Genomic DNA, 27,079 nt, shown 5'->3' on the forward strand with positions numbered 1-27,079 from the left:
GGACAGGTATTAAAAATCATGTTACCTACAGTAAAATTTTGAGGAGTCACCTGTCCAAACTGGGAGACAAGAGAAGGGGGAAAGCTTAAAACAAGAAACACCACCTCTCTCAAAACATTGCATTGTTGTTGGTGCTCATCTTCCCAGTGATCTGCTTGCAAACTTTTATCATGAAAGATGCACCCCTTCATTTCTTTGTCTACTAGCTTTACCAAAAATCCTTTAATACTGAGGTGATTTCAAAGAAGTCCTTTACATATAAGAATGCTGCTGTGTATATTATACAGGTGAGAAAATGCAGTCATGCTAAAGCTGGCTACAGTTTGGCTACTTTGAACACTGCGTGACAGCTTTACTGCTATACTGCTAAGAACTGCAGCAGTGAATTCATAAACACAGCAACTGCTGCCTTCATAACTTCCAGCATCAATTGATTCTGACAGACCAAGTGAGAATTGGCTCTGTGGATCTACCTGGATTACGAGGGAGTCCCAGGGTGTGTCAGCTGCATTATTTCTGTGCAGTCACCTGAGACAGTGAACAGGTCCTTAGAAAATAACTTTGTTATTCTTAAAAAATTGCACTGTTTTACTTCTCAGAAGAAAAATGGCTTTTATGTAAAAATAAGGAGCTAGAAGTAGAATAGGGATCTTACTGTTTATAGCTTGCACCCCATATGGGATCTTACAAACTTTTTGATAGTACTTAGAATGAGATGCTAACTAATAATTTCAGGATAAAGCATGAGTCAAATATACTATGCTTAACTATGGTTAGGGTTCTGACAGTTACTTTGATAGATTAGCACAAGAATCCCCCAATAATCTTAGCTAAGACATATGTATGGTATGCAGACAATATTCAGTTATTTAACTTGTGCACTTTATAGCTCTGACTTTACAGATAAATCTTCCAGAACACTGCAGGGATGTTTATGTAGAAATACAGATAGAACAGGTCATGAGAACATTCTGCTTTTGAGGGTGTGGATTGGTAATACTATTTTTTTCTGTGCACCTAATTTAAATCATTAGAGCTTAAGAGCTCTTTGGCTCTGGATTATTTGAGACACTTAAAAAGTATCATTATTCTTTAAATTATTCTAACATGCAGTTATTAATTTTCCAATTAAAATTAAGCATTCAGAAAAGCTGTACAAACACTTTCCTGTGTGAGGGATTTGCCCTGCACATATGGGTCTGAATTTCCTTACAGAAGTATGGTAGGTTGACCCTGGCCAGCAGCCAAACACCCACCCTCACTCCCCTCTCCTGTGGGATGGGATAAAAATAGAAGGCATGCAAAAAGACTCATGGATCAAGACGATGACAGCTTAATAGGGTAAGGAAAAGCTGTGTATGCAAGCAAAGGAGAATACAGAACTTATTCTCTACTTCCTCATCAGCAGGCACTTTACAGCCCCTTTGATGGAAAACAGGGTCTCAGCACTCGTAACAGTTGCTTGGGAAAGCAGAAGCCGTAACAACAAATGTGTCTTCTCCCACCCCACATTCCTTGAGCTTTTATTGCTGAGCAGGATCTCCTATGGTATGGAATATCCCTTCGGTCCATTCAGGTCAGCTGTCCTGGCTATATCCTCTCCCAACCTTTTGCCTGCCCCCAGTCTACAGGCCTTTGTGAGGGGCAGTTGGAAAGAAAGCCTTAATGCTGTGCAAGCACTGTTCAGCAATAGCCAAAGCATTGCTGTGTTATCAACACAGTTTTAAGCCACAGTTGCAAAGCATAGCACTGTACAGGCTGTGATGAAGTTAACTCCATCTCAGCCAGATCCAGTACAATCTTCTCCCGTTGTTCCATACCGTTGGCAGTATGCTTATGCTCCACGTTATCTGATATATCCAAGTGTCCTCTGACCATCTTATTCTACCAGTTTCTTATTCCCAGAATCCCCTCTACTCTCTCCAGAGTTCTGTATCTATCTCTTGTAGTGGGGAGCCCAGTACTGGACACAGTACTCAAGGTGTGGACTCACCAGTGTCAAGTAGACGGGCAGGATCACCTCCCTCAGCCTGCTCGCAACACTCCTCCTAATGCATCCCAGGATGCCATTAGCCTTCTTTGTCACAAGGGCCCATTGCTGGCTCATGTTCAACTTGGTGTCCATCAGGACCCCAAGGTCCTTTTCTGCCAAGCTGCTTTCCAGCTGGTCAGCCTCCAGCATATGCTGGTGCCTGGGGTTGTTCCTCCCCAGGTACAGGACTTTGCATTTTCCTTTATTCAACTTCATGAGGTTCCTGTCAGCCCATTTCTTCAGCCTGTCAGGGTCAGTCTGGATGGCAGCACAACCTTCTGGTGTATCAGCCACTCCCCCCATTTTGTGTCATCAGTAAACTTGCTGAGGCTCATTACCAGCCTCTCACTAGAGTTTGTGCCACAGATCACCACCCTCTGGGTCCAGCTGTTCAGCCAGATTTCAAATTCATGTAGGAATACTAAACGGTGAGTGGGTCTTGCTGATTACTCCCTGTCTGTCCAATGGATGGACCAACTGATAGATGGAAAAAGGGAGTGTGTTGTTTTGCTGCTGCTGCTGCAGCAGCCATTGGACCTTAATGTCCTTCCACGTCCCATGGCACAGGGATCCTCTGAAACACCAGAAAAGGGAGTAAACTCTTCAGTCTTCTCTTTGCCTACAGTAGCTACACCAAAGGCCCACCAAATACTCTTTTGGGTCCTTCAAGTACCCATCTCTTGCCTCTCTTGAGAGACAATAAGACTATCTAACAGCCTGCTGCTGCCAAAAAAGGCAAAACTGCACTCCTTTCCCTGCAGCCCACTCCCAGCTCTGTGTCCCCATGGATCTTTCTCTCTGAGCAAACAGTGCTGTGCTGGTTGAGCAAACCGAATCAATGTGGGGGGAAACCCAAATGAGAGCAGCAAGCAGAGGCAGAAAAGACCTCACCTTCAGAAGGCATCAGAAGGCATTCATAGCAGACATCTACTGAAGGAGGTGGAAATACAGTGACTGAACTGAAACAGAATTTCAGTCACCAGAAAAGCATGCTCATCAATTGAAAGCAATAATATTTTCTAAAGGTTTCCAACTTATAAAAGAAAAGGCTTATTACAGCTTAAAAATACAGTACAGAAGTTGTGAGAGACCGAGAGGGAAAGTTTTTTAAAAGTGACTGTTGTGGTGTATTTCTTTTAAAAAGTAATATATAATTTTTACCTCTAGGAAAAACTGAATGAACAGCTGGAAGAACAGCGGCAAGAGCAGGCTCTTCAAAGGTACCGTTGTGAAGCTGATGAGCTTGACCACTGGCTACTCAATACCCAAGCGACACTGGACACTGCTCTGGTTACTACTGAGGAACCTATGGACATGGAAGCACAGCTGGTGGACTGTCAGGTAAAATTATCTGTCCTGTAATGTTTAGAGGAAGAGAGTGGACGTAGCTTTATCTGAATGAAGAAGTAAATATGGAGCATTAATTTTAAGACCGTTATTGAGTGGGATGAGCCAGCATATTAGTGGGGAAAAAGTTTCTGAGCTTCTTAGCACCTCATATATGCTCAGCTAGCTTCGTCAATGATTTGTGAAATAAAATATAGCCTGTTCTTCATTTCATATTAAAGATTGCAAACAGTGCTTTCAAAAGCACATGTAAACATAGCAGTAGGAAAACAAGATATCCTGACTGCAAGAATATTTAAAGCTCTACAACTTTTGGAAAGGATTTTGTTTTGCTTTCAAGGCCTTGTATTCACTTCACTTGCTGTTTTTGCTCCACTCAAGCTAGAGTTGTTGAACAGCTCACTTGGTAGGTATGAAAGCGCCTGCAGTGTACTTTCCTACTTCTCCTTTTCCAGCTGAAGAACACACTCCCTCTAGCAGTGGTGACTGGGACAGTGTTGTGTTTTCTTCAGGAGTAATCCCTGCCCACATTCAAAAGTAAAGTATAATCATCAGTAGTTACTATTTTTATGAATTTAATATTAATCAACTCAGAATACCAAAACAACTGAGGAAAAATATTTTGCTGCAATAAGATTAATCACATATACTTTTATTAATAAGACTTGGATCAGTCATAACATCCAGGTTCTCAAATTAGCGGGATTTTCCATTTTTCAATGGAAGTTTAAAACTGTATGATTACTCTAATTAAAGGTACAAGATAGAGAAAAGATAGATGGACAAAAGATCCCTTTTCATATTTAAGAATGAGGATCTCAACTATTTTAGGATAAATGGGAGTTAAGTTTCATACAAGTCTGATGAATTAAACATCTAGTTAAATTTCCACTGACACCACTTCATTACTGGAATTTTCAGTCTCAGGTCATCTTTCATCACCCGTCCTTGGGAGCTGTTTGTTTTATATAGATAAACTCTGTGAACTTAAACAAAGCAGTAATTTTTTTTAATATAATACATAGGAGACTCAAACTTAAAAAGAACTGTTAACTTTGTGGAAAAGTTAATACTGCTGTTCTTCTGCTGGTTCTTAAAATCTTAATACAGTAAGTTTAGTGTAAAGTCCTATATTTTTTCCACTTTTTAGAGACTGCCCATCTTATCCTGCACGCATTCCTTCAAGAGCAACATTAGTAAATTTATACTTGATGGTTGCTATGGAAACAAAAACATTTGATGTCAGGCTAGGTTTTTGAGCAAGAATTTTATGAGCTTTGAGTTTGGAAGATCAAAATATGCACTATGTCTGTAATACATGATGTTCCATTAACCATTCAGGAAAGTAGCTTTTGAGAATAAACATGCCAGAGATTTGTCACTTTAAGTCTCTCTTTAGACTAAAGAGGATTATATAGAAATCCTTAAGTCCATCATGCACCAATCAGAAAGAGCAAATAGTGAGAAGAGAAGCTTATCAACACAGCCAGAGCACACATAGGAGGAGGTAGGAAGCATTTCACTGAATGTACATGAAAGAAGAGGAAAGAAGTAGCTGTAGCTGCGTGCTCTGTTTCTTGCCATTATGGATGTCAGTCTAGCATCTTAGCCAACCTTACCTTTAATGTGCAAATAAAGAGCATCTCCTCTACAACAAATCCTTTGTTTCAGATAACTTTTTAACTTCCTATTTTGAAAAAGGTTGCAAACAGAAATGGCAAATGCAAACATTTGCAAGCATATTCCTAAGGACTCTGAAAGGAACTGGAAAGCAAAGCAATGATAATCTGACTTGCCCTTAGCTTGGCAACAGGGGAGGTAGGCCACAGGTCATATTGCCAGAAAGCGTGATATGCTGGAAAATGTATGAATTTGGTTCTTTGTTTTTGCTGCTGCAGAACATGCTGGTTGAAATAGAGCAGAAGGTGGTAGCCTTGTCAGAGTTATCTGTGCACAACGAGAACTTGCTTATGGAGGGGAAGGCTCACACCAAGGATGAGGCAGAGCAGCTGGCTGTGAAGCTCAGGACACTGAAGGGCAGCCTTCTGGAGCTGCAGAGAGTGCTCTACGACAAACAGATCAGCATTCGGGTAAGTGGCTCTTTTCAACTGGCTTTTCAGTGGGCAGGAAGTTGGGGGATTTCATAGCAGTTTTATGCAACTAGGAGGAGGAGTAAAAATATTTTACTGATTTAGTTTGAGCTATTTATCTTTAGTTAGTAAATGGATATAACTCCAAAATAAAGAACTGCCTAGCAAGCTTTAGCTTATCATTTTCAAGTTAACAGCACCACTTCATGGTGAAACATTCCTAACCATACTGTCCTTACTGAAAGGACAATAATAAAGTAGATAAATCATTTAGCTTGGTCTGGATATACTCTATTCCTGTTCCCAGTCTCTTTAGACTGCATGTGCTCTGGGGCAGGATCCCTCCCCCAGCAAAAGAACAATCCTAAATACACTCTTTCCTCCATACAGCATGCACAAGGCAATGAACAGATAACATCAAGATAATAAAACATGTTTAAATATGGCTAATACTTAGTGGCATCATTACACCAAACAAAATATGTAAACAAAGATGCATTTAACCTCAGTCTTGTCCTAGGTTTCTATTCCTAGCATCGTTGGTCTGCTTATTACCACTAGTTCATTCTATTCAAGAGTTGGTTTTGGTCATCCTCTAGGTTAAACTAGCATGTGGAGAATGGAATACACACAATAAACCCAACCATGTAATGTGACTGACTGGGTTTGAACTTGCTTGCCCTGCTGTGACTCCATCCCCCGCCTTTTCTTTTACTTTTCTGGGCTTTGCTGTGCAAATTAAACATGATAAGCTTCAAAGATTTCTAGCTTGTAATGCAGATTAAAGTCTACTGAGAGGTTAGCTTGAAAAGTCGCTTGATGTGCTAAGAACTATTTTTAGTCAAGAGCAACTGGATAACTACAAAACTTAACATCGCTTCACAAAAAACCCTAACAAACACAAAAAAAAAAAGGAAAGAAAAAACCCAGGTATTTATTCCTATCATCTGTAAGATGAAGTAACCTGAATGTTATTCTTGCATATTAAACCCTGTGATTAGACAATGAAAAGTTGTATCAACAGTATGTAGGCATATAATGCTATATTCTGGTATATTACTTGTGACATGAAAAAGCATTCCAGACTTTGATGCTTCATTTTAAAACATGCTGCATTTTAAAATACAATGGTGTGATTTAGTTTAAGTAAACTTTTAAAACATATTTGGATGCCTTTCTAATATCAAAAATAACAACAAAATGATTTCCAGATGCAGAATATGAATGAGTTAAGATGCTACATGAGTGCAAGACAAGTTGCTTTATAAATGGCAAACCTTTTTTGGAATTCACTTGTATGGATCATGGAAGAAAACAGGTATAGGCAGTATAACACCTTCAAATATTCATTGAGCAATTTTTTTCAAATGAGAAATTCTGTAATGTCTTTTTCCTAACTGTCAGGCATAAAGTATTTTTTTTGGACTGAGGCTCAGAGCATCAGATTCCCAAAAATACACTAACTCTAGCATTATTAACCGTGAGAAACATTACATGCTAACAGCACTGTTGCTCATGCATGTAAGAAACTCGGTCTTATACATGTCTCTAGATGTATTGATAACCTTGTAATTGCCCAGAGGCATAAACCAGCCTGTGCCCAGAAAAGGAAGGACTCTTCCATGTTGTACTGCAAGACCAAGAGCATTGTAAACACTGAGCTATATTTTATTTAAAGCAATATTTCAACATATCTGTAATTCCTGTGACACAAGGCTTTTTAGGAGCCACTGTGAGATTCTGTGACCTCCTTGTAGCAATTTCAGTTTTCCTTCTGATTTTAATTAATTAGTGTCACTAATGATATGGAAAAAGTGATTTGGAGACCAACTGCTTTGTTCATAAAATAAAGCAGTGAAACTGATCACAAACGTGCTGGATTGGGCAAGTTCCAGACTACATTGATTCCAAATGTAGTATTTTTCAAGCACTTTGAAAGATACGGAAAACATTGCCTTATTACTGTTATCTACTAAAAAAGAAAATAAAATCTTTATGAAACAAAGAAGTAGAATGGATTCTGCGGTAAAAAGCCAGATAGTTTCTTTACTTTTTGTTGCAAAGTGTGTGTGTATGAGGGACGACATCAGTTCCACAAGAAAATACGCCTGATACAAGTTTGTACAATTCTGAACTCCTTTGAGAGATCAATTTTATTACCATTTTCTTCAGGGATTTTTCAAATATTTCTGTGCTGGAATGGATAGTCCACAGGAATGACAGGTTCAAGCATTTATTTCCCCAGCTATTTAAAGGAAATGTAATACAGTTCCTTCAGACAGAAATCAAATGAAAATGCAAATGTGTTTTTCAAACTTATATTCTATGATTTGAGAATGATAAAATCTGGTTCACAAATAGTTTTGATCTAAAAAGTATGCACAACAGCATATTTGCAAAACCTCAGTTCATCCACAAATGCCACAATCCCTTTTACACTCTCTGCGATTGCAGGAACTGTGGAACTGCTATTTATTTGTCTTAAATAAGTCCAAAATTGTAGCTTCTAAACCCTCTTCCCAGAGAAGAGAAGGCTCAAAATCTAACCAAAATCAGCCTGCCCAAATGCAATGAAGAACTAAAAACTAGTCTTTAAAGGAATTTACAACTTGAACATCTATTGTCCCTAGACCATGTAAAATTAAGCAAATTTTTTTCGTGTAATTTTCTTGTAATTTTGCCTTTTTTCTCATTTTAATAGAAAAATTTAAATTCTAGACTCTATTCATCACTCGCATTATATTTTCTTTGCCTAATCTGATATCCTGTGATGTTGTTCACATTCCAGCTTTTCTAGAAACTTGTTGCTACAAAGTATCACAGTTTACCTGCAAACTGAATCCTTAGTAAAACAAAACTATTTGATAGAGCAAGGGCTAATGGTTATTTCCAGCTCTAGATACCTGCTTGCTCATTTTGCTCCTCTTACAGTTTATATCCTCTAACACTAATCGGTCCTTTCATTATCCCCCAAAATTGAAATCTTACACTTCTACTATTTAGCAAAGTCTGATGTTTCAGTGCCTGATGCCAGGGACGCTGGTGGCAGAGGTCGTTCCCAGCTGTTAGTATAAGGAGCACCAGGTGAGGCAAGAGCAGTTTCCTCAGCCACCTTCTACCCTGCTGGTCCCTGCCTGATCTGAGACAAAGGCTCTCTGGAACGTGGAACATGTTCTCATTTTGGAGAGTCTGCTGTAAAGTCTGAACCATTTGGTGTTCTATACTCTGTGTACAGTAAGAGCTGAATAATGGGCAAAATATGAATCCTGCAATAGTGAGGTATATAAACAAAATGGAAGGGGAATTAAGCCCCACCTTTAGTTCTTGCTTTAAAAAAAAAAGAAAGCACAAACTCTACTACAGTTATCGTGTGCATGCAAGTAACATTAAATAAATCCAGAGAGGAGTGTAGATCTAGGTAGGCAGACCTACAAGAAGTCTGTCTTTAACATTAGACCTAGTGTGTTAAAATCCCTGCATCTGAATAGGTTGGTTGCTAAAATAATTTGAATTTGCCAACGTGGATTTCAGAAGTCAAAAAGTTGATAATCAGTTTTTGGAACTATTAAGGCATTTGCTCTTTTTTGCTTTCCTTACACAGAAGGCCTGTTTAATCACTCATGTTGGAAAAACATACTGATAGAAGCATGAAGTGAAGGGACTGTTGCTTTTGCTGTTCCGTTATAACATTCTGTGGTTTGGCCTCTCTTACTGTCTTTACTGTTCATATCATATAATCTGCTGTCAAGTGACTGTCATTCTGCCAACCACAGGTAAAGTTACGTACTTACTGATAAAAAACTCTTGACCAGAATGACAACTAGTATTCTCTCATTTCTAGTTAGACAAAAAATTGGCTTTAATTAGACTAAAACCCTGGCAGAAACAACCCATTCATTCCCTGCATTGCCAGTTAGAGCTGCACCCTCCATTACAGACTAATGCTGGTATTTTACAAGAAGCAGAACAGTCTTCAGAAACATACCAGTCCATGTATGCTCTCTGATCTCTGGTGTCTGACTCTGCAAAGTGAAGTGGTGCATGGTTTTTTTTACATTTTTACAGATGCTTTCTTGCTCGTAACCAATGACCAGCAAGTCAGAAATCTAAAGTCCATTGCTCACTTCAGAATTTATGTGAGACAGCAGCCTGAAAGATGGAAGGTGACAGTACATGTGGTTTTCAGTTGACGAGCTGGACCTGCCAGCTCTCTTGCAATATGAGAGATTTTGTAAAATCTTTATTTCTTTCTCTTAAAGCAGGGATCATTACAAGAAAAGGAGGAGAGTGATCTGGACTTTGTTTCCTCACAAAGCCCCAGTGTCCAAGAATGGCTGGCACAAGCAAGAACCACTCGCTCCAAGCAGCAGCAGAGCACCCTGCAGCAACAGAAGGTCGGTGTTTTGCATTTCCTTTTCTCCCATATTTAGATTGTGCTTAAAACTATAGCTGAACCATTCTTGTTAATATTTCCTCTGAAATATTCATTTTTACACTGTTCGTAGTGCTCTTGTAATGATGCATCTGAGGTCATTATTTTATATCTGTAATAGCCAGGCAGACTAGACTTCCTGGGTGACCACGGTCTACTCATTAATCACTCTATACTTCTATTGTCCATTAGTAAAATTAAATTAGATCAACCCTTGAAGTGACTGTAAGGAGATGATGGTATTTGTTCAAAATAGTAATCAACACTGTGTTTATAGAGGCAAAGATACACACATTGCAAGATACAGTGTTGCACGATGCACAGTAATCCTCACTAGGTTAGGTTTCAGAAACTGCATTGCATTACTCAATTAGTTCGACAATCTAGTTTACGTACCCAATATTTCTGTGTCCCTGGGTGGAGATTTTGCACTGCTTTTGGTATTCAAGCAAGCCTTATCAGAAATAGCTCAGCTATCTTTGCCTGACAGTTATGCGATGTAGATATGACCTTCCAAGGCAAATATAGTGTGTTTTGAGGTTTGTTTTGGTTTTTGTAACTTGCTATGCTAGGAGCTGGAACAAGAGCTAGAAGAGCAGAAGAATCTGCTTCGGTCAGTAGCATGCCGTGGAGAAGAAATCCTAACACAGCAAGGTGCTCCAGAAGGCCTAAGTATAAGGTGTGCTTTCATGTGGTCTTCTGCAAAGTACATTTCTATGACTCTGTGTTTTGTCATCCTTAAGTTTACACCCCTCTTCTGCATATAATCCACTAATTTTTGTTTTATCAATGTTGTACAGCACCTAGGACTGAAGTCCTTGTTTGTAATTCAGGAGTCTGATAATATAGTTACACAAACTGTTTTGTGCTAATAGATCATCTTTAGCATTTAAAAATTCCTTTTATCCTTATTATCAAACGTCACACTAAAGTTACAAACAAGTACGATTCATTAGACAAGCAATGGATCCATCACTATAGCTTTATGGTCCAGCATTGATGTGTGAACTCTAAAACGTTGTAGTGTGCCACTGTAACCAGATCTTCCCAAACAAAATACTCATTGTTTAATTTTATTTTTCCTGCAGTTAGTGAATATTTTAGATTTTGAAGCCTTGTGTATTTCGAATTTCATCTCTGGTCTATATTTTCTTGCACACTTGCCCATTTGGGGGAAGTAGATATCTGTAAAAGCCTCGACTCTGGCTGGGAGAGTCTTCTGCCCTAGCAAAGGCAGAACTACCTGTTGCTGATGCAGGCCTTGAGTGAGCAGGAAGGACCAGGTCTGGGGAAGAGAAACCAGGGTGAACAATATCAGCTTGAGAACCAAGGAACAGTCAGTCCTTCAGTTAAAATACTTTGTTAATGTATCTCAGTAGTAATGAGCTCCTACAGCATGACGAAGTCTAGAACACGAAGGGGGTTCATGAGGCAGAAGAACCAAGACTTGTGCATAGGGAATGTATGCTGTACTCAGTAAGTTCTTTTCCTCAGAATTTGTGTTAATTCAATGTGGGTTTTTATTATAATGCCAGAAAGTGCTTATCACCTTTTTGAGGCTTCCTTCTGTCACAACATGTTACGCTACAGAAACAAAAAAAAAAAATCAAACAGAAAATGCTGAATTTCATTCACTGTTTCCCAAAGCTAAACTGTTATGCTTGTCCTGCATTAAAAATGTCAGGGTATGTCTGTCATTTTGAGAGGGGAGGTGAGGGAGGAGTCAGATAAATTTTTTTTTATTTCATGCTTTGAAATAAAGATTGTTTAAAAGTTACGTTTCAATGTAGTACATATTCAGTCTGTTTTGGGGGTTCTTTCTTAGCATAGTTACTTGCAAGTCTAAACAGTTTCCTGAAAAGTACATTTTATCCCATCAGTAAAGAACTTGTAGTTACAAACCAACCTTTGTCTTATTATCTGAAAAAAAACCCACACCAAAACAAAAAAAAAAAACCAAACAAGTAAAAGCTTTAAAAAGTAGCAATTTAAATATAAAATTCCCTAATTGAAAGAGGGAATAAACACCTTACACTGTTATGACTTTTGTATCTGTTAAACATTTATGCATCTTGCCATTCAGTGAGAAGCCTGATAAGCTTTCTGAGGAATTAGGCTTGGAAGGTGAGAAGCCATCACCTGAAGAACAGATGAAGATGAAATGGGAAAGCCTGAACCAGGAATTCAATACCAAGCAGAGACTGCTTCAGAAAGCTTTGGAACAAGAACAGCTGGTAGCTATTTTTAATTTCTGTTTCCATTTTCTTTATGAAAGTAGTTGTCATAACACAAGGTACAGTATGTACTTAGCAGATGCATTAAGGTGATGTAGTTAATGCAAAGAATATTGAACAATTCATTTTTGTGACATCTTTAAAAACTATAAAATACTGGTACTAGCACTGATGTTGTTCAAAGTTATTTGAATTGCACTACTGTTCAGGTGAATAAACTAGGCAGAAAGAAAGGGCTCAGACAAAATTTTGATCTACTTATCTAACCCAGGATAATTCTGTAACAAATCGTCCCTCTGAAATTGACCAGTACTTTAGCAACAACTTAGAGGAAAAACTGGTATTTTCAGTTTGAATTTATTGGTTATATTCATTTCTTGGTCTCTGTGAGTGTATGACAAAGTAGCAAGTGATATTAGCCACAGAATTTTTACTGAAAGAAGTAGGGATTAATCAACTTAATTGTGAACAGTCCAAGATCTGTATTAACATACATCCTCCATTTTATTTTTGATAGACCCAGGCTCACTATTCTTTATATAAAACTACATTAAAATCAGCTTCCAATGTTCTAAATATATAATATTCATTTCACAGTAGTAAATTATTTATTTGGTAAAAACAAGTTGTTGCTAATTCTGGCCACAAGTATTTATTCTGCACTTCTAGTGAACCTCCTGTTGAACAATCTTTTGTTCAAGATATTCACGACAGAACAGTCATGGAAGGGCCATGAGCGTTATTTGGTGATATCCTTAGTCAGCAGTAGAATCCGTATAGCTGAATTTTGTGCCCTATATGTGTGGTAGCAGCACTGTAATTAGTACTTCTCTCTCAGCAGCTTTGTAGCAGACCAAACAGACTGCTATCTGGAATGGCTTTGTATAAGGAGGAAGGACAGGATGAGGATAAATCCTCAGTGTCACCAGTATTGGTTGAATTGAATCAGGCTTTTGAAGATGTGTCATCTGAGGTAACGTTTCAATTGCCTTTACATCTATCTTCTGGCAGAGCCACATTTACAATGAAAACTCCTCTAGCTCCCACCTGGAAATCCAGACCTTTCTCAAATGTTAGGTGTTGGAAAGTGTCTCGTACTTCTACTCTTGACTTGTCTGGTTCCTTTTGCCCAGGCTGGACAGGTGGAGGAGAGCCTGCATCTTGAACAGAAGCTGTATGGTGGTGTTGCAGCAACCTCCTTGTGGCTAGATGGTGTGGAAGAACAGGTCTTTGTTGCTACAGCTCTGTTGCCAGAGGAAGAAACAGAAACATACCTCTGCAAGCAAGAGGTGAGGAATCCATGAACAGGACATTCTTTGAATTGCCAGTAAGGGTGCATTTTATGTAGTGTTTAGAAAGAAAATACTGGAATCCTAGGTAAGTGACATGTTGTTATCATAGTCTCTATGTAATTGCAGTATTCTGCTATTGTTTAGAAGTAGCTTTATACACTGTGTAGAGAATTGTGGTGGCCTGACCCTGGCTGGATGCCAGCTGCCCACCAAAGTTGCTCTATCACTCCCCTCCTAAGCTGGAGAGAGGAGAGAAAACATAACAAAAGGCTCATGGGTCAAGATAAGGACAGGGAGAGATCACTCACCCATTACTGTCATGGGCAAAACAGACTCAACTTGGGGAAATCCATTTAATTTTATTACCAACCAAAATCAGAGTAGGGTAATGAGAAATAAAAACTAAATCTTAAAACACCTTCCCCCCACTCCTCCCTTCCTCCCAGGCTCAACTGTACTCCTGAATTCTCTTCTTCCTCCCCTCCAGCGGTGCAGGGGGATGGGGAATGGGCACTGCAGTCAGTTCATCACACATTTTCTCTGCTGCTCCTTCCTCCTCAGGGGGAAGACTCCTCACACTCTTCCCCTGCTCCAGTGTGGGTTTCCTCCCATGGGAGACAGTTCTTCATCAATTTCTCCAGTGAGAGTCCTTCCCACAGGCTGCAGTTCTTTACAAACTGTTCCAGCATTGGTCCTTTCCACAGGGTGCAGTCCTTCAGGAACAGACTGCTCTAGCGTGGGCCCTTCCCTTGGGGTCACAAGTCCTGCCAGCAAACCTGCTCCAGTGTGGGCTCCTCTTTTCATGAGGCCAGAGGTCATGCCATGAGCCTGCTCCAGCATGGGCTTCCCACAGGGTCACAGTCTCCTTTGGGTATCCCCTGCTGCGACATGGGGTCCTCCACAGATTGTAGGTGGATATCTGCTCCACCATTAACCTCCATGGACCACAGGGGCTCAGCCTGCCTCACCGTGGTCATCATCACGGGCTGCAGGGGAGTCTCTGCTATAGTGCCTGGAGCACCTCCTCCCCCCTCCTTCTTCACTGACCCTGGTGCCTGCAGGGCTGTTCCTCTCACATATTCTCACTCCTCTGTTCTGACTGGTGCTGGTGGTGTGCAGGGCTTTTTCCCCAATTCTCAAATATGTTATCCCCGCTGTTGCTGATGGGCTCAGCCTTGGCCAGCAGCGGGTCCATCTTGAAGCCACCTGGCATTGTCTCTGTGGGGCACAGGGTAAGCTTCTAGCAGCTTCTCACAAAAGCCACCCCTGTAGCCCTCCAACTACCAAAACCTTGCCATGCAAACCCAATACAAAAATACTGCAGAAATCAGCACCTGACCTGAATTTTGCCTGTTCAGAAGAGAATTAAACATAGAGTCTTTCCTCTGTTTTACTTCTTTGCTAAGTATTAGCAAACATCACAGTGTTGAAATTGAAACAAGGTGAAAAGAGGGAGGAATGCTCTGGGATATGGAAACAGTACAAATGCATCAACAAGAAATGGAGAGGAAGAGAAGGAGAGGGAGGGAGGGAAAAAGACTTTTTCAGCAGCTACATAGATTTCTGTTTCACAAAGCCCTTATTTGGGCGGGTTTATTTTGTTTCAGCACTTCTTTTCCTCAGAGCAGTCTGGGGTTTTTTATTATCAGAAATGCTATAGCTTTATAACTTTGTCTAGTGTGTATATAATAACAATGTAAAAAGTCACTGCATCACTGCAGAAGTGGCAGTGGTTATGGCAATATGTTTGCCTGCTTTCGAGAATGTCTAATTTTTCCTTTGTTTTGTTTTCTACGAAATCAGTCTCTTGCCAAAGAAATCAAAGAGATAACAGAAGAAATGGATAAGAACAAGAATCTATTTGCTCAGATATTTCCTGAGAATGGTGATAATAGGGATATTATAGAAGACACTTTGGATTGTCTCCTGAGAAGACTGACCTTGCTGGAGTCAGTAGTAAACGACAGATGCCATCAGATGAAAGGACGGCTCCAGCAACTAGTGACTTTCAAGGTATGATGCCCATCTGAAGGAATTAACAAGGGTACATGTCAAATGGGGATACAAAGGATGTGATTCTCAAAACAATGAGAACTTTTGGTACCAAATCAAGAGAACAAGTTTTTACTGAATATCAAACAACTTCTTAGGCTATGCAATACTTGGCACCCAAATCATGATCCAAAATTTAAACTCTCTGCTCGAAGCATCCTGCAACTCATGCAGTTATTGTAGAAGTGATCCTTCATCCAACACTTTCTCACCCTACTGGTATTGCAATAAATGGAAGTTGGTGGCTACTGGTCTCAAAGGAGAAAAAGCAACTTTGGACTTCCACTCTACACGTTTTGTAATTTCATAAATGATAGGGTACACTGCTTTTATTAGCTGTGATAAAATAGAAAGCATAATACTGATTCCCACCTTTCTGATCACCTTTAAGCTATCCATTATTCTATCAGAGCTTGTATCCAAGATATCTGTATTGAGCAAATCAGAAAAAAATGAAGAGAAGTGGAGAAACATTTGCTTTTAGAAATCTTTTCAAACGGAGTTCAGAAATGCTTTCAGATCTTACTTGGTCTCTACCTTCTTTCCTATTCTTATCATATAAAACCTCCAGTATGGTTTAGTTTTAATGAAAAAAACATAAATTCCAGCAAAAAAGTGGAAAATAGGTTGCTGGTGTCTTTAGATTAGTATTACCATTTCACAGGCGGTTACTGCAGGATTTCTTTCCAAATTCCATAACCTTTCCTCAGCAGTAGATAGGAAAAAAAATAATTTCAGCAATTTATCAATAAAAGGCCTTCCTTTGCTGAAGGAAGAAGACAAGCTGGTTAGAATCATGTGCCTTATTGTTATACCAGAGATATTTAATATTTAAAAGAATTACTGCATGCAAAAAACAAATCAGAAACACCCTCCTATTTAATGCTAAAAATCTGTTGGGATGAATACATGAAAGAAAAAATTGATTGTAGCTTGGCAAAATTGTGTCTAGTCTGTGATGAGGTACTTCAAAAGTTGTAATGTGTAGTTAGCCCTGTAATGTGTTGAGGTGTTATCTACTTTTTTGTTATATTTGCTCAAGTTTGTAATAAAAAAAAAGCTTGCCTTTAAAAGTAAAACCTAACTTGTTTACAGGCATATGTGATTGGATAAACTATACAGGAATACTGCATTTTTCTTAAATGAAGCTAAATAATCCAAAGGCAAAAGCAGAAGTGTGTTCACAGGTTATGTTTTGTATATAAGCTGGTTTAGGTTTTTGCTCATATATACCCGGTTATGGATTTTTGGTAAAGGTGCATGGTTTGCATTGGATAATTATGGCACTTCCAGTGCTGAATACTTTTTATGACTTAGTGCTGACATTGTAGCATTGTAATGCTTTAAACTTTTTGGTATGTAAGATATTTTTCAGTTGGTTTGTGCTGTGCTTGTCTATAATTTGTGGTTGGTTTTGTCTCCCGTAGAATGACCTGAAGCTCCTGTTTACATCGGTGGCTGATAACAAATATTTAGTTCTACAGAAACTAGCAGAGGCATTTGAGAGACCAGAAACAGAACAAATGCAGGTATTACCAAATGTCCATTACTCAGGCGGGGAGGAGGGAAGGTATAAGTGGATTCTAGAGAACAGCTGCTGTAAATGGGGGAATTTATGTGTTCACATAAATTACGTGAAAATGAGCACTTCCAAGAGTGTACTACATATGTTTATAAATTTAAAAATAACAAACACAAGGTGTCTTTCTTATCTCCCCAGGTGACCTAGTTATGCACATACTGGGCACTATTTGAAATAAAAGAATATTACCATATGGCACCTACAGTGCTGTTATTAAATCTTAAAACTATAGGATGTGGTTTTCCAATACAGGTCATTCTGCAGGCAGAAGAAGGTTTGAAGGAACTAGATGCTGGAATCAATGAATTAAAGAAGCGTGTAGACAAGCTACAAATTGACCAACCTTCTGTACAAGAGCTGTCTAAGATCCAGGTATGGTTCTTAAGATCCATCTTCCATCTGGTTATATCAAAGGTATTAATATGGTCCTTTTTATTGTTCATAAGGCAGTTCAGGAAAGCATATCTGAAAGCTTTTCAGTGTGTATAAAAGATTATTTTCTCCCTGATTCACCTGGTATTTCTACTTTTGCATTTTTAGATTTTCTAACATCTTTGTTGTTAGTAGTGTTAATCATAAAAACACACAAAAACATGTTTTCTTTCAGCTCCTGTTGAGACCCTGTTCAAATGGATAAAGTTATGCATGTAAATGGAAATGTCTGCCAAAGGTTGAGTCCCGTTCTCACCAGTGTTTCATGGTCTGGTGTTCAGTTCCCTCTCACATCTGTCATTAAAAAAAAGAAGGGTAAAGGGGGATAGATAGCTAAGTGTGACCTGAAACTGGAAATGTTCTGCTTTTACAAGAACACTTTTAATGTTCCTGCATAGAATCATAGAATCATTTAGGTTGGAAAAAACCTTTAAGATCATCAAGTCTAACTTTTAACCTAGCACTGCGAAGTCCACCACTAAACCATGTCTCTAAGCAGCACATCTACACGACTTTTAAATACCTCTAGGGATGGTGACTCAACCGCTTCCCTGGGCAGCCTGTTCCAACGTTTGACAACCCTTTCGGGGAAGAACTTTTTCCTAATCTCCAGTCTAAATCTCCCCTGGTGCAACTTGAGGCCATTTTGTCTTGTTCTATCACGTTGATCCAGCCTGTCCAGATCCCTCTGTAGAGCCTTCCTTCCCTTAAGCAGATCAACACTCCTGCCCAACTTGGTGTCATCTGCAAACTTATTGATGGTGCACTTGATCCCCTCATCCAGATCATTGATAGAGAAATTAAACAGAACAATCAAAGCACTCCCTATCATACAGGGCTACCCCATCGCCTCTCCTTCCTTGCCTATCCCTTTTGAAGAGTTTATAGCGCTCCTTTGTAGCAATCCAGTTGTGCAAGTCATCCCACCATGTTTCTGCAATGGCAACTATGGCATAGTTTTCCTGCTGCACAACGGCTTGCAGCTCCTTCTGTTTGTTGCCCATGCTGTGTGCATTGGTGTTGATGCACTTCGTTCAGGCTATTGATCCCACCACCTTTCTGGGGGGAGAAACCCTAATTCCTGTGTGACCATTCTTAGGCACTTCCATGGTTCCTAACACATCCATAACCCTTGCATCTTTGCTGATGCGTGGATCTCCATCTCCTACCTCCACTGAAACGGCAGACCAAAGGACCTCACTAGCATACAGTCCCTCAAACACTGGCATGCCACCCCTAGACTTATCTCTAGTGAGTCCTGTTTTTATCCCTTTCATCCTTCAAATGTAGTTTAAAACTGTTTCAATGAGCCCTGCTAACCCCTGTGCAAAGATCCTTTTCCCCCTTTGAGACTGGTGTATCCCATCTGTTGCCAGCAGGCCTGGTGTCGTGTAAACGGGCCCATGATCAAAAAACCCAAAATTCCAGCAGTGACACCAGGCTTGGAGCCAGGTATTGATCTTCTGACTCTTCCTGTTTTTTCCCTCGTCATCCCCTGCAACTGGAAGGATAGAGGAGAACACTGCTTGTGCTCCCGATCCCTTAACCACTTGTCCCAAGGCCCTGAAGTCTCTCCTGGTAGCCCTCAGACTATTTCTGCAGCTTCATCGCTGCCTACCTGAAGAATTAATAATGGATAGTAATCCAAGTAAACGACTGAATGTTACCCTTTATGACACAATAATAAACTGAAAACAAAGAAAACAGCTGAAACTGATCCATAAACTACTTAAATCAACAAAGAGTGATCTCAATTAAAAATGAGTGACAGAGTTTGTGCAAATATGTCTTTTGCTCAGTTCTTTATCCTTTTGGTCTTAGAGCTGTCTGCTTTTCTTTTGTGGTCAGGTTAGGTGTGCATATGTGCATATCCCCCTCCCCTTGATTTCAGTCTTTAGTGCTTTTTTGACTGCTGTGCTTCTCACAATTGTTTCTTTAAATCTAGGAGAGCCAGCTGCAGTCTGAGGTTGGGACTTTGCTGTAGCACTGGATGGTTGTAGAGATATTTTGGTTTATTAATTTCTGGATGTCTTGTCTTGATCAAAAGTACAGCTTTGCCCTCACAGTCAGATGTATGTTCTGAGAATACAATTCTCAAAACCAAAACAAGAAAATAGTCCTGTTCAGGTGAAGAAAAGCATCTGTAGGTTGTTCTCACTTTTATGGTATACAGGATGAGTAAGAGCATGTGGAAACTGATAAGATTCTTCCTTTTGGATCATTTTGTAATTTGGCAGTATGGGCACACTGAAATACACACTGCACTTTTTCTGCACTTTACTGTTCTACATAAAGTATATTGCTATTTTTGGCCTAGTTTGGTTGCATGTGTGTTGCTTGCTACCAGTAAGCTGCTGGGGCAGGAGAGGGAGACAAATCTGACTTTGAGATGCCTATTGTTTCTAGCCATGATGGAGTACACCCAACCCCGTGCATTATAAGAAGCAAAATGTAAACAGCATCTGCAGTGTGCAGGAGCCACACAGTAGTCTGGATTTTGATGACTTAAGCCCAATCACCCTACTCCCTTGCTACTTAAAACAAGTCTTTGGGATTCTGCTAACTTTGTCCCAAATGCATGCACTTGGAAGACTTGCAGGTCTTGCTTATTTTTTCTCTTTTTAGGGGGTGGGTTGTTAGTTTATCATTTAAGTCAGTATATCTGCACAGTCTTTTTGAGCTGGGAGGAGGTGTTATTCTGCTAGTATTCACAGAGGAATACAGGGATAGTAAGGTTGCTTATAGGAAGACATGTGTAAGGTGTGCAATAAGAATCACCATTGCTACTCTTTGTCCCCAAGGATATGTATGATGAGCTGATGATGATCATTGGATCCAGACGGAGTGACCTGAATCAGAATCTGGCTCTTAAGAGGCAGTATGAACGGGCTTTGCAGGACCTGGCTGACCTTTTAGAAACAGGCCAAGAAAAGACAGCTGGTGACCAGAAAATGATTGTTGCTTCTAAGGAGGAGGTTCAGTCACTACTTGACAAACATAAGGTAAGAAACTGGGACATATTTCAGGACTAATTATGACTATAAGCTTCTATACAGCAAATTGCTAACCTTCTGTTCCTAAAGGTTCAGGAGCTTTTTAGAATGGTGGGCCAGTATCAAATCAAGATATATCAAAGCTTACTCTATTTTAAATTGGAATCAATGAACTGTTCTGACTAAATAACTTTCAAAACCTCTGTTGAAGGTCAACCCAGGTGGATCACATTTTCTTCCTTATTCTAATAAGAAGTTCCTAATTTTGTCCTGTCATGCTACATAGCAGTATCATCACCATTCCCATTTTTTTCCAACAGAAATTTACATTTCATAATAGCACCCAAAAATATAACAACACTTCTCCCTTTTTTTTTTTAGGCAGAATTTTTTCTTGATGTATATCTGATTTAAGCTATTTTTGTTTATGGAATGAGAGTTGGGATAGCATTTGTGTGGAAAGGGTGATCTCTTTCTTTCTTTAAAGAGGCCATTGTCCTTTTTTTGTGTGTTGGATTTTGTGAAATGTTGGTGGAGTGAGAAGTTTACCTAATTCTGTCTACAGTTACCTGATTGTACTGGTATTGTCTTAAAATGTTGTTTTAGTGGTAATGAGTTAAGTAACAATTGCACTTTCTCTTTTCTATTCTCTCTTTGCCCTCTCCCTCACACCCAAATTTCTCAGGAATATTTTCAGGGGTTGGAGTCGCACATGATCATGACAGAAACGCTCTTTAGAAAGATGAGTAGCTTTGCCCTCTTGAAGGAAACTCAGTCACATTCAGAGCTAATGACACAAGCTTCATCTGTATTAAAGCTGGCTCATAAACGAGGTGTGGAGCTGGAATACATTCTAGAGGTGAGAATTTCTGTGGTCTTTCCTGTACTGCTGCTGTGATTAGCTACCGGGATATTCTGTAATCTTCATTTCCTGTGTTTGGACAGACTTGATAGACATCAGTCCCTTTTGTCACACATGCAAGGCACTGATAGACTAGTGTAGTCTTTGCTATTTAACTGTTGTGACCTTCAGATGACACAAGTTGAGTTCCTCTAAATTTAAAAGAGCTCCATAGCTTTAGCTGACAAGGAAAACATGACAGCTTTATCCATGTGTTCTAACTAAAAGCTGAGCTTAAGACACAGGTGGTGTCTTCTTATAGGTTCACTGGACACTTGTACTGATATTATTGTACTGTTATTATTGTACTTCATTCACAACCATGCAGCTATAGGATTTCAGATTGAGAAAGCAAGCAATTAGATACCCAGATCAATATTCACCATATACATGGATAATTTGTGCTTGCAGACCTGGATGCATCTGGATGAAGATTACCAGGAACTTACAAGACAGCTGGAGTCTGTTGAAGGTAGCATCCCCAGCATTGGTTTGGTGGAAGAGACAGAGGACAGGCTTACTGACCGGATTACACTTTTTCAGGTTGGTGCTTTTTAGACTTTCTTTATGGAAAAGTTGGATGAGAGGGACTTCTGAAGGTCATCTAGTCCAGCCTCCCACTTGAAGCAGGGCAATTGCCATGGGCTAGATCATCTACAGCATTGGAAACCTCAAAAGGTGAAGATCCCGCAGCCAAACTGGGGACCAATTGCAGTTGCACCACCCCCTACTGATATGGTTTTCTGTAATGACCAATCTAAACCTTCAGCTTTCAGCTTGTCACCATTGTCCTTTTTACATTGTGTGGCACTACTGAGGAGCATTTACCCCTGTAATCTTTCTAATTCTACTCCAAATAGTTGTAGGCTTTTGTTAGACTGGCCCTTAGCCTCCTGTTTGCCAATCTAAAACAAGCACACCTTGCTCAGCATCTTTTTAAAGGACTTGTGCTCTAGGTCCCTAAACATCTTAATAGCTGTACACCAGACCCTGACTACTTCCTTCGTCTTGAACTTGGTGGTAGGTGGGGCAGAATCAGATGCACTAGATGTGGCATTGTCAGCACCATGTAGGTGGGGATAATAAGATAACTTATGTTGGTTGTTCTCAGTCTTTATGTAGGCCAGTGCTGTGGCTTGCCTTATTCATGATGTCTTGGTTATGGAAGGTGCCAAGTTAAATTCGCTAGCCATTCCCTTCCTAGCCTGTACTGAGAAAGGCACAGAATTGCACCTCTTGTTGAGCCTCCTGAGGTTTCTGCTGCCTCCAACCTCAAGTTTATCAAAGTGTCTCTGGACTAAGTCTGCCATTTTTTGTGTCAACCACTCTCCCTACACTAGTGTCATCCACAAATTCCCTGAGGGAGCACTCTCTATCATCATCTGTGCCATTAATGAAGATGTTGAAGATGTTTGGGCTCAAATATCAACAATCCCTGGAGTATTGTGCCCATTACAGTCTTCCAGACAGACAGCAAGCCTTTGATCTCTAGCGTTTGAGAATGGTAATGCAGCTAGTGTTCAACCCATGTAACAGTCCTTTTATCCAGCCTGCATTCTCTCCGCTTCCAGAGGAGGGTCCTGTGGAAGATGGTGTCAAAGGACATACTGAAGTCAATCTCATCCACAGAGACAGTAATTTTGTCATAAAAGGCTGTCATAAAAGTTAGTGAATCCAAAATTAATATTCCTGATTACCTTTTGGTCCTTCTTGTCCTTGAAAATGGATTCCAAGGGGATGTGCTCCGTGATCTTTCTAGAGAGGGAGGTGAGGCTGAACAACCTGTGGTTCCCCAAGTTGCCTTCCTTCCTTCTCAAATGCAACAAGAACTAGTAGTTTAAATATAGGTTTCTAACACATCCTGGTTTTTTTCTGCCTGCTCTCAAAATGAGAGTTCTGGTCTAGTGTTTTGTCTTTGTCTCGTTATTCACCAGACACTTTAGTTGGTGGGTTGTTTTTTTTTTTTCTCATTTTGTTTTACAGAAAAATGTTTGCCAAATTTTTCTTGCATATTGACTTCTTGTCTACTCTGAATTTGTTATGTATATTGTTCTTTTACTAGACAGCTTTCTGCTTTTGAAATGGCATGAGGACAACTTAAGCAATCTATTGTGTGGGGGTTTATTTTGGTTTTGTTTAATGCTAGGCATTGTTTGTGTTGGTCCTGACCCTGAATTAGTTTTCCTCCTTTGTTTCTCTTGTCAGTTACATAAACCAGGTTATTCAAATCCAGATTCTCAGACTCTGCTATGGCATAATCTTTAACATCTTTTTTTCCTCTCCCTGTGACCAAATTTAGGTTAAAAATCTTGGAATTTTTTATGCTACTCCATAGGAGTTAGACATTTATTTGTGTGTATATGTTATATGTAAGTACACACACAGACACATATATAAACATAAAAATTCTATTAAGTTATTATAGCTTTTTTTATGTGAAAGAGAAAATAGGAAGTGATAGAAAGTTTATGGACTCACCACAAGACTGGTAGTTTTGTACACTTTACCTTCAGATTAGTTTCAGCATAACTGAAAAATGGGAATGCATGTATATTTTGTGCTCAAGCTTAGTCAAATACACAGATGTTTTAAAAATCTGTACTATTTGCATAATGATAGCGGAATTTGGCAGGTATATTTGCCCATACACACCAATTCTTTACCCATCCACAAGTCACTGTTTAAATGAAATCTGCCTCTGCTGCTGGTTGGATTCAGGGTAAGAACTAACAGACTTTCCTTTTTTTTCAGTACCATTTGCTTTCTTTTTCCTCAACAATTGGTTTCTGTGTTCAGGGAATTGAGTGGCAGGGGGTGAGGGGGGTAATCTTCTCTTTTGTAGCTGTGGATTGCATAGGGTAGATCAGTAAAAGAAGAGTTAGATGACAAGAGAGCTGAGGATAGGCATTGAAAGGGCTGAAGTGTGGCCACTGTTAATGACTTGATATTGGACACCTTTAACTTTCATTACAGTGGAGTTTTCAGCAGGTGGCAGATTAAGTTCTGTATTTTTATCAGTTGTGCTCAGAAATGGCAGTTCCCCACAAAGATTCTTTTGAAGTTGATCTTTTCAAGTGTAAAATATCTACACAGAGGAGCAGTTCATCGTAAGGAGGTGTCAATAGACATAGTGAAGTGAGGGGTTATTGACACCAGGTTCAGATTTTGAGCAGGTTACTCTCATGATGGTTCTCAGGGAGTTCTAGAGCTGGAGCAGAAGGGGAGAAAATGTGGTGTGCCACAGTGACATTGGATATGCTACAAAATGCAATAGAAGAAAACTAAATGTTGAGAAAGTGTGGTAGCAGAGATCTGCAGAGCTATCTAACCATCTCCTCTTTCATTACAGCATCTGAGATCTACCCTGTCTGAATACCAACCTAAATTATACCAAGTGTTAGATGATGGGAAAAGGCTCCTTTTTTCTGTTAGCTGCTCAGATCTCGAATGTCAGCTGAACCAACTAGGAGAACGCTGGTTAAGTAACACCAGCAAGGTTACCAAGGAGCTTCACAGGCTGGAGACAATACTGAAGCACTGGACAAGGTAATGCTGATGTAATGGACAGTATAAACTACTTCACCTGCGCTGTTCAGGTCAAAGTCATTCTGAATCCAGAACTATTAGATTCAACATTTAAAAGAAAGTACTTTGAGATGTATGTGATAGTTTGACTACTCTACAATATCCTGCTTCTGTTCCATACAAGTGCTAACATACTCTCTCATTTGCAATAAAACATGTACCACGTAACAGCTGGTTGGAGGAAGTCAGAAGATATTGTATTTAGATGACTAAGTTAGAAGCCCGATGTCCATACAGGTTAATAAGAAAGGGTGTGTGCTTTGCTAGGTAGCATGAATAGCCTCAGCATGTTCTGGTAGGGGTATTGCCACTGCTGGCTTCTTGTGGGTCTGTGTCATTGCATATATGTAACGGAGCTTTTAGCTGCCTTTAGTAATGTTATGATACCTTTGAAATGCATTTTCTAAGTGATATGGAAGCTTTGTCTGTTATGCATAATACCCCTGGCTTGTTGGCTCACTAGCCTTTCAAGAGAGCTACATAAAGGGATTGTACGTATAAAGGTTATGTGGAGACACTCTCATTCAGACATCTCATTATTTGCTCGGCATATGAAGAGATGTGGAGATAGTTTCTGAAGAAAAAAAACGTTAAGTTTCTGCTCTGAGATACCTTGTGGTAAAGATTTTTGGAAGAGTGAGCCTTCTGATGGAAAGCAAAAATGTGTTTCTGTGTGGGAGGTGGGGTGGGGGCTGTTGCAGCTTAACCAAACAGGTTGACAATGTAGTTACTAGTCCTTCGTTAAACTTAGTTTTTCCTTAGAGTCAAAAAGAAGGCACTGTTAGGAATTGTGGGTGTAATGACTAAAATAGGAGCTTCCTGATACCATGCCTGTCTTTAAAATTAAATCACGTTTTTCTGAAATTTAATAAAGGAAAGAAAAGATTTTTATTTTAAGTCTGGCATAGAGTATCTTCCTCTAACACATGGAGGAGGGACTGCTCAGTTGGAGGCAAGAAGTGGTGATGACTTTTAGTTTTCTTTAAACATCTTTACAGATATCAGAGTGAATCAAGTGAACTGACACTTTGGTTACAATCTGCAAAGGAGCGGCTTGAGTTTTGGAGCCAGCAGTCTTTGACAGTTCCTCAGGAACTGGAAACAGTCCGAGACCACCTGAACTCCTTTTTGGTAAGTCATTCATGGACATAGGACACCTTTTTCTCTCCAGTTACAAACAAACAGTTGAGCAACCATATGCTTATACTTCGTCTTATTGTTGAAGTAGTGAGCATGAAAAAAAAAAAGTCTGCTTCTGTAGGTGAGCTGTCCTTCAGAAAACTGGTGTGTTTGCACATTCAGTACTCCTTTGCTGTATGCAGTGATTGTAAGGCATGATGATTCTGAAAACAGAAGATGGTTTTATGACTGAAAGTTTTTGTTCTCACTTGGTATAGCTGGTAAGCACTAAGAGTGCATATTTTTAAAGGGAAGTGAGGATATTCTTAGCTTTCTGAGGTAAAGCTTTAAGTACAGTAAACAAGTAGTTAATTATTCCCACAAAAATTATTCTGCTTACAGGAGTTCTCAAAGGAAGTAGATGCTAAATCATCCCAGAAATCTTCTGTCCTGAGCACTGGGAACCAGCTTCTCAGGCTGAAGAAGGTGGATACAGCAGCATTGCGTGCAGCATTGTCCCACATTGACAGCCAGTGGACAGAGCTGCTCACACAAATCCCAGCAGTACAAGAGAAATTGCACCAGGTAAGGAAGGCCAGTGATGGCCTTTGATATTCCAAAATGTTCAGACCATACAGTTGGCACTGCCTTTGAGAGGTAGTTGCTCCCTTCCTCAATTTATCCACTTGTGGCAAGGTAGGAACAATGTCACTCCTGTTTTAATGTGGGAGAGCTTACACTCATGTCCAAATCCTGTCTACCTATACCGTCTAACACCAATTGGTGTTAATGTCAAACTTTCACGGTTGCATTTGTTAAATTTTAACCAAAGAACAGATGAGGGTTTTTTCTACGTGTTGGTACGCTTTTTGGAAAAAAGGAATTCACATTTCTGTGCCCTGTCAGATTTAGGTGGTGTTTTTGTTTAAATCGAATATCTGGGTTCAAGTCTATGCAAGACAAAATAAGTCTAAAAACATTGTGCAAG

At 39.7% G+C, this 27,079-nt stretch overlaps 1 protein-coding gene across 1 annotated transcript in view; it reads left to right on the forward strand.

The window, feature by feature from the left end:
• Window positions 1-27,079, forward strand: part of SYNE1 (spectrin repeat containing nuclear envelope protein 1) — a 311,148-nt gene that overhangs the window by 217,260 nt on the left and 66,809 nt on the right. Inside the window, exons 95-110 of the mRNA XM_075087908.1 lie at window positions 3,200-3,373; window positions 5,278-5,469; window positions 9,729-9,863; window positions 10,474-10,580; window positions 11,985-12,135; window positions 12,974-13,108; window positions 13,269-13,424; window positions 15,231-15,440; window positions 16,907-17,008; window positions 17,314-17,433; window positions 20,295-20,495; window positions 21,172-21,345; window positions 21,799-21,930; window positions 24,737-24,933; window positions 25,971-26,103; window positions 26,494-26,676. Of these exons, the coding sequence (XP_074944009.1) occupies window positions 3,200-3,373; window positions 5,278-5,469; window positions 9,729-9,863; window positions 10,474-10,580; window positions 11,985-12,135; window positions 12,974-13,108; window positions 13,269-13,424; window positions 15,231-15,440; window positions 16,907-17,008; window positions 17,314-17,433; window positions 20,295-20,495; window positions 21,172-21,345; window positions 21,799-21,930; window positions 24,737-24,933; window positions 25,971-26,103; window positions 26,494-26,676 (2,502 nt within the window). The remainder of the gene's footprint in view (window positions 1-3,199; window positions 3,374-5,277; window positions 5,470-9,728; window positions 9,864-10,473; window positions 10,581-11,984; window positions 12,136-12,973; window positions 13,109-13,268; window positions 13,425-15,230; window positions 15,441-16,906; window positions 17,009-17,313; window positions 17,434-20,294; window positions 20,496-21,171; window positions 21,346-21,798; window positions 21,931-24,736; window positions 24,934-25,970; window positions 26,104-26,493; window positions 26,677-27,079) is intronic.

The sequence above is a fragment of the Phalacrocorax aristotelis genome, chromosome 3 (assembly GCF_949628215.1).
Source record: "Phalacrocorax aristotelis chromosome 3, bGulAri2.1, whole genome shotgun sequence".
NCBI classification, from domain to species: domain Eukaryota; kingdom Metazoa; phylum Chordata; class Aves; order Suliformes; family Phalacrocoracidae; genus Phalacrocorax; species Phalacrocorax aristotelis.